The 7,650-nt window shown below is 49.9% G+C and overlaps 1 protein-coding gene across 1 annotated transcript in view; it reads left to right on the top strand.

Moving 5' to 3' along the window:
* Positions 1 to 6,751, top strand: part of LOC150015320 (maestro heat-like repeat-containing protein family member 7) — a 31,241-nt gene extending 24,490 nt beyond the window's left edge. The window contains exons 16-19 of the mRNA XM_090268289.1: positions 57 to 179; positions 3,816 to 3,918; positions 5,947 to 6,009; positions 6,543 to 6,751. Coding sequence (XP_090124415.1) covers positions 57 to 179; positions 3,816 to 3,918; positions 5,947 to 6,009; positions 6,543 to 6,751 — 498 coding nt within the window. The remainder of the gene's footprint in view (positions 1 to 56; positions 180 to 3,815; positions 3,919 to 5,946; positions 6,010 to 6,542) is intronic.
* The last annotated feature ends 899 nt before the right edge of the window (positions 6,752 to 7,650 follow it).

A 7,650-nucleotide genomic window follows, 5' to 3' on the forward strand; every position in this document is an offset into this window, starting at 1 on the left:
GTTCTGGCGGTCCCGGAACTCCACAGCTCTGGTATTCTCTTTCTGTTGGTCCTCAGTGCTGCGTGAAGACCCTGTCCCGCTGTTCTTGCTTCATGGCGTGGGACTTGCCAAAAAGAGCTTATAGCCAGAAGCCCTGGGACAACCAGCAACGGACGGTGGCCAAGATTTGCAACTACCTTGTGAGTGCTTCCAAGATGCCAGTGGTTCCTTATGAGTATGTTGGAGATGGGCAGTTCTTTCCTTTCCTCTTCTTTTTTTTTACATCTTGACTGGAAATCCAATAGCACCCATGAGTTGTTGGCTCCTGAATGTTCATCTCGGTCTCTAACTTCTCTCCTTACTCCTAGTGTTCCCTTTCCAGGGGTTTACCAGACACAACCCCCAACCCCAAACTGAACCACACGCACTGCGAGCTCAGCATGTCTCTTCCGAACTTATGACTTCCTGTTGCCATTTTGCTCTGTCCCTCTTGAGCCCCAAAGCTGAAACCCAGAATCAGCCTAGACGCCTTCATCTCCCTCACCTTCCACACTGGATCAATCTTAAATATCTTAAATACGTCTGAATCTGATTTTCCCTCCCCACCCCCACTGTCACTGCCTTTAGTTCAGGTCATGGATGTCTCTCAGCTAGGACTTGGGTCTAGCCCTCCAGTGGGTCTCCCAGCTTTTAATCTCACCTTTCCAATCCGTTCCCCACTCAGGCCACCAGAGTGGTCTGGTGAAAACACACATCTGTTTATCTTGCTGAAAGGGCTTTACCGGCTCCCTTTTCTACAACAGTAATTCCCAGAGTGTCTTGTCTATGACAACAATTCTTTTTTTTTTTTATCCTTACCTGAGGACATGCTTATTGGTTTTTAGAGAGAAGGGAAGGGAGGGGGAGAGAGAGAGAGGGAGAGGAACATCGATATGAGAGAGAAACATCGATCAGTTGCCTCTTGTATGCACCCTGACAGGCCCAGCCCCCAGACCTAGGCACGTACGCTGACTGGAAATAGAACCCGAGATCTCTTGGTTTATGAGATGGTGCTCCAACCAAGTGAGCCACAGCAGCCAGGGCTATGACACCAGTTCTATAGGATATGCCCTACTGGGGAGAAAGGACGTTCTCAGACGTCCCAAACTAGGTTTGGGAAACACTGCATTGTCATCTTCCTCTTGGGTATTTGCAGCACCATCAGCTCTTTGAAGTCTCTGAGATGTTCCGTGCTAAGGGCACGTTTCATGGCTGTTTAATTTACGGTTTTTCAAACTTATCTGACCACACAGAACCCCTTTTCTAGGTAACACCTGAGAACATCCTAAGGTAGTAAAGTGCTGGATATGGCCCAGTACCTCCGCATAACTTTTAGGAAGCTTTGCCATCTGGTCCCATTTACCTTCCCTGTTGTCATGGGCAGGGTTCCCCTGGATGCAGACTCTAAGACAAATTAGCACGCACGGGGTTTAAGAGGGTGCACCCTTGGGGTTAACACCTGCAGAAGGGAAAGCGAGGAGCAAGAGTGGCAGAGCAGTCAAGCCTCCTCGTGGTTGCAGGGAGGCCTCAGCCAGCACTTCGTGAGATTCCCCAAATTGGAGTCGGGGGTCATATCTTTACATCCTGCCTGTCTCTGGCCGCCAGCCCCCCTGTGAAGGGACGTGACCTTGGGTTAACGGTTTTCTTAAGCCAAAGCAATCTCCATAGCTGGGAGAATACATTTTTCAAACCCAAAGGGAGATTTGGACCGAGCATGTCAGTATTCCCCATACCAACCTAACAAATATATACAAAATATCAGATTGGGAAGATGTTTCAGGACCACCATTCTCAGGAATGCTCAGAATCTCCTCACCCAGTGTCTAATATCGTTACCATCATTTTACACAGAGAGAAAACGCCCTGGAGGAAGTGCTTGGCCGGGGCGCTAATTCAAATACTTGCAGTGCCCAGGGACTGGGCAGACATCATCACGAGTGACGAGGCAGTGGCAGTGCCTGTGGCAGCCTGCAGGGCCCAGTCCCTGCTGAAAGCCCGAGTGGAGTGCTCCAATTCACTGTGCAGCCACTCTTGCCAGGTCCTCGCCTTCACAAGAGAAGCTAGAAACCCAGATTTTTTTTTTTTTTATTAGAGAGAGAAACATTGATTTATTTTTCACTAATTGATGCATTCATTGGTTGGTTCTTGTATATGCCCTGACCAGGGATCTGACCCCATAACCTTGGCTTATTGGGAAGACATTTTAACCAACTGAGCTACTTGGCCAGAGTGAAACCCAGATTTTTATAAGACATTAATCAGTAATCAGTTTAGCTTGCTTAAAACACTGTGTGGGTCACCACTTGGCTGGTCACTTATGGCCCGTGGGCTGCCAGCTTGTGACTCTGCAGGATTCTCTGTCCCTAGTTTTGCTCACGCGAAGGTTAAGTTCTACCGTTTGGTTTAGGAAGGGGTTGGGAACCTAGTCATCAATTCATTCATTCACTCACTCACTCATCCATCCATCATCCAACAGTTTCTGGGCACCTGCAGCATGCCAAGTCCTGTGCAGGGCACTGAGGCCCTGAGTGCAGTGAGACGGCTCCTTCTCTCTGGGGAGCTTAGGCTCTGGTGGAGGAAACGGGTATAAATAATTGCAACACAATGTCATAGGTGCTGTGACAAAGATTGTGCAAGATGCTGCAGAAACATCACAGGTGCTGGGATCAGCTCTGCCTGAGGTTTGCGGGAGCTTCAGGGAGGAGCTGGCTTCTGAGCTGAGCCTCAAGGGATGAGAGGGAATTCCTCAGATGAAGAGAGGGAAGGGCGCTGCAGTTAGGAGCAACTGCTTGTATCAGGCACAGATCTGAGGAGAACTGGGCTACATCCTGGGACTGGAGCATAATGTGCATGGCAGGTGAAGGCAGTGCGGAAGTTGAGGCCGAGAAGGAACATGATCATAAAGGCTTTGCATCATGCCCAGGAGTTCACTCCCTGATGTGGAGATTGTCAACAGGGGAGTGATCAGATCAGATTTCTCTTCATTTCCCACAACAGCCTCTTAGCAAGATGTCTGCCCCCTAGTTTCTACTTGATCAAATTCATCCCAAGCACCACTGTCAGATTATTTTGCCCAAATTATTGCTTTGCCATCACCTTATCAAGAATGAATGTTGGGCCCTGGCTTGTGTGGCTTAGCCGATTGAGCGCTCACCTGCAAACTAAAGGGCCTCTGGTTCAATTCCTGGTCAGGGCACATGCATGAGTTGCGGGCCAGGTCCCCGGTTGGGGGCGCGTGAGCAGCAACCACATGTTGATGTTTTCCTCCCTCTTTCTCCCTTCCTCCCCCTCTCTCTAAAAGTAATAAATAAAATCTAAAAATAAGAAAAAAAAATGAATGAATGCCGGCTTCCTATTTTCTAAAGCATAAGTCAGCCCTCTGCCTGCTTGGCTTTTAAGGGTCTTTAAGAACTTCCTCACTTTCCAGTTTATTCCCACCTGCTCTGCCACTTGAATCCTTCACCCTGGTCAGACCTTTCTCCTTATCGATCATGTCCCTTGTACGTCATGTGCATCCTCACCTCTGAATGGACTTGCATTTTAGAATTTTCCTTCCAGCTGCAGCAGGGGGGTGGGTTGGAAGAGGAGACACTCAAGGCAGAAAGACCACAAAAGTGATTTTTGTAATCCGCCAGGAGAAGATGAGGCCTGGCCTCTGGGGGCTCAGGCAGAGATTTTCAGGAGGCAAGAGGCCAGGGCTTGGCTGCCTGACAGTCACCATTCCCAGCTTCGGGAGGAGTGGATGAGTAATTAGTTCTCATGAGGGCTCAGCACTTTGGGGGTTCTCTTTGTCCCAGGTGAACACCCACCGAGACAGCGCCTTCACATTTCTCAACCAGAGCCTGGAGTACGCCAAGAATTCCCGAGCCTCTCTCCGGAAGTCCTCCGTCATGTTCATAGGTAACCTACCTGGGCACTAGTGCTGCTCCTGGGGCTCTGCACAATCTCCAACGTGGAAGGAAGCTGCCAGCCCTTTGGGCACCTGGATGGGTGCCTCCCCTGGGGTTTGAGGGTTGGTTAGGTTAGCAGATAGTTGTGGTGCAAATTAGAAAGGTCTTCTCTCCTCTGAGATCACTGCGTGGACCACAGGCTGAATTCAGCCTGGAGTCCTTGTGCAGGTCAGAACCTTGACAAATATACACAGCAGAACAGTTCCCCCTGGAGTGCAGCCTGGGCCCTGGCGCAGCGGGGACCTGCCACTGTGGACGTGGAAAAGTGACGTTGAATCTCAGCTCCATGATGCCCCCTCTCTGAGCTCAGTTTTCTCACCTGTGAGATGGGGAGCAACTCCTGTTTCACAGACTAGACAAGAATTTTTTTTTTTTTTTTTAACGTGAAGCCTGGCACGTCACGGTACTCACTCAATGTTAGTTACCTTCATTCTCGCCACAGTGCCAGCCTCTGTCTCTGTGTGGAAAAAACAAATAGCAGAGTCCCCTCACCCAGAATCCCCTGCAGGACCCTTCTGATGACATGCTGGGTATGTCTTCTCCCAGCTATACTCCCGCTCCCCACAAAATAATTACATACCCTTCACCGAAGACCAGGAAGCCCTGCTGCAAAGAGGCTTAGAGAGGATGATGCTCCCAGCCCTGTACTTTGTAAAGTGATGTTTCCTTGACTTTCCTCAAATCAGTTGCAGTTTTTTATCCATCCATCCATCCGTGGATCCCTTCAGTGGTTTGTTTAGCAAATGGTGGTTGACCCTCTACTCTGTGTCAGTCACTATGCTTAGTCCAGGGAAACAAAGAACCCTTCAGGGGGTGATGCCGTTCACATGATCAGTGATGGGACAGAGGAGTCATGCCCGGACTGGGGGAGCCCTCAGAATGTGGGGGCCTGTTCAGAGGCAGCTTCTCCCGGGGAGTGACATTACTTCCTCAATCTCGTTCCAAATTAATCACTTCTAAAAGTGTTGGAGTTTAACACCGCAGGAGTCTCCTCTCTGCCAGGCACTGTGCTGGGGGAACAGAGTTGAGCAGTGCCAGCCTTGCCCACAGACAGCGCCCACTGTGGGGCAAGACTCCAGCCTCCATGGGTGACCGATCTTTTGTGAGACTCTGAAGAAAGTTAGGAACACCTATTCTAGGAAAATGCATATCTGCATACAATTGTGCCCATGCTCTAGGATCCTTGGAGACTGCCCTACCTCTCCCCAGGGAGTTGAAGCTGAAGAAACCCCTGGTCTGATGGGAGATTCATAAGTCACATGTAAAATACAACAGACCATATACAGATAGAGAGAGACTCACAGGGACTCTGGGAACCCAGAGAAGCATTTAACCTAGCTTGGGGGCAGGGGCAGGAATGATTTCATGGAGGAGCAACTATGTTGAGCTGAATATTCAAAAATAAATAGGAATTAGCCAGGTAAGAAAGTGTAGGAAGGGCCTTGCAAGAGGTATAGGCCATTTAAGGATCTGGTGGCACTTTGGGAGCCAGGCATGCAGGCTGGGCGCAGGGGAGGGCTAAGTAACATCGCTGAGGAGCTGGGTCTCAGCCCCTCCATGGGCCCTGCCAACTGCCTGCCTGGAGGGTATGCCAGGCACTTGGTGTCTTTCATGTTATTGTGGTTCAAACTCCCCAGAGAAGGGGCAGCTGGGGCAGCACCGCCTCCAGTCTCAGGTGAGGATACTAAGGGCCAGTCTGACTAAGTGACTGCCTGGGGCTGTCTGTCAGAGTTGGCTACAGCCCACATCGTGCCCCTGTCCTGGTGCCATCCCTGCCCTTTGAGCCTGCCACCTCTCCCAGGGCCTCTCTTGGGGACTCCGTTGCAGGGTCAGAATAAAGTTCTCCTTTTGTGTCCTCATTGGCAAGGCTGGAGAAGGGTAAGGGAGAGCTCCTCTGAGGAGGTCTGGTCCGAGGGTGGGATGGGGGTGGGGTCAGAGTAAGGAGGTAGGTATGCTCACCTCTCGGATTATTCTCAAGGGTCCCTGGTCCCCTCCATGAAGAGCGTAATGACGGAAGAGCATCTGCATGAAGTTAACGCCGGTAAGTTGTGCTCTGTGTTGGTGAGATTTCAGGGGCCAGTGAGAGAATGCGTAGGCCCACAGTGGGTCATAGAAGAGGAAAGGGATAAGTCCCAAGGGAAGGGTCCTCAGCTCAATTCAGTTGTGTTAAGTCTTTATGCAGATGAGTACATGTTATGTACCATGGAGTCCCCAAGACAGAGGACATAGCCCCATCCTAAGGGAGCTTATAGTCTAAGAAACCAGACTCAGAGAACCAGACTCAAAATCACTTAGTTCAGGGCAAGCACTTCAGACTCTTAAAAGGGGCAGATTAATTTTGTAACTGGGAAAGCTGATGGGAAAACTGAAGGTAGGCTGGGGCACTCCAAGAAGACTTCCTGGAGGAGGCAGGTTTTGCTTCAGGCGTTGAAGAAGCTGAGAGGAAAGTAAGATGAGAGGAGGTTGAACAAAGGGTGCCGAAGCCATGTCATGGAAGTGAGAAGGAAGGTAAGGTGTGAGACCCATGTGGAGACCTGGTCTTCACAAGTGGCCCCTTTCCTTCCCATGACCCAGCTCTGAAAAACTTGAGACACGACCCAGAAGCCTCAGTATGTATCTGTGCGGCCCAGGCCCAGGACAACATCCTGGCCAGCTGTTGGCTGAACTCATCGCCACTGCCACATGGGGACTCAGCCATCATACATCACGGGAGTCCTAATGATGAGAACCTGCCCACTTGCCATCGGCGGCGCTCCTGGATCATGCGGGCACTGGGCTTCTGATCGATGTCCTTCAAGAAGTGTTTTGATATGATATGGTTACAATGGTTCCAACTTTTTCCCCTTTACTCCCCTCCACCCAGCACCCCCGCCCCAGCAATCCGCCCCCAAGTCCATACCCATGGCTCGTACGTACAAGTTCTCCTGCTTCACCCTTCTATTCTTTTTCTTATTCTTCCCCTTTTAATAAATAATTAATGATTTTAAGAATAAAAAATAACAACCCTTCCCTCTTAGATATTAAGACCCTTTATAATCTTATAAAGGACAATGGGCGAAGGTCTCATGCTCCTCTAGCTGCTTCAAGCTGGACATGGTCATCATCCTACCTACCCTTGGGTCCAGAAATCCCTAATAAGAGTGGGGGTGTGGAGGGGAGGGTGGCCTTCCCACATGGGGAAGGATCGTGCAGACTCCAGGTCAGTTGGCTGTCTCCGGACAACGGCATGCTTGGTTAAACAGGCTGGCATCCTTGTTGTGTTCTGGGGGCAACCTATTTGGCAAAAAGGGCTAAAAGACATCATTCAATCCATAACCACTAGATGACAAAAGGCAGGGATTAATTTTTCAATGTTCCACATTAGGGGAAAAAAAAAAAAAAAAAAAAAGGCTTCTTTGGAGGAAGGTGTGCTAGGCACATCTCACTTGTCCAAAACCCTTTTGCTCATTATACTTAGTTTTGGCTGAGGGAAATATTTTAGGTTTCCCCCCTCTCCGACCTCTGGGCCCTTTCAGTCCACGCCATTAGGATAGAAAAGAGAAACCAGTTTTAAAGTGAAGCCCACAGACCACCCCATTCTTCGCCAACCCAGCCACTTAGTTCAGCCAAACCGTTGAGTCTCAGGAGGCAGCGCTGCAGACAGGATTAAGTGAGGCCTATACGTACAGACAATCAGTCGGGT

Source organism: Furipterus horrens, unplaced genomic scaffold (genome assembly GCF_987537825.1).
Source record: "Furipterus horrens unplaced genomic scaffold, mFurHor1.1.pri manual_scaffold_3, whole genome shotgun sequence".
NCBI classification, from domain to species: domain Eukaryota; kingdom Metazoa; phylum Chordata; class Mammalia; order Chiroptera; family Furipteridae; genus Furipterus; species Furipterus horrens.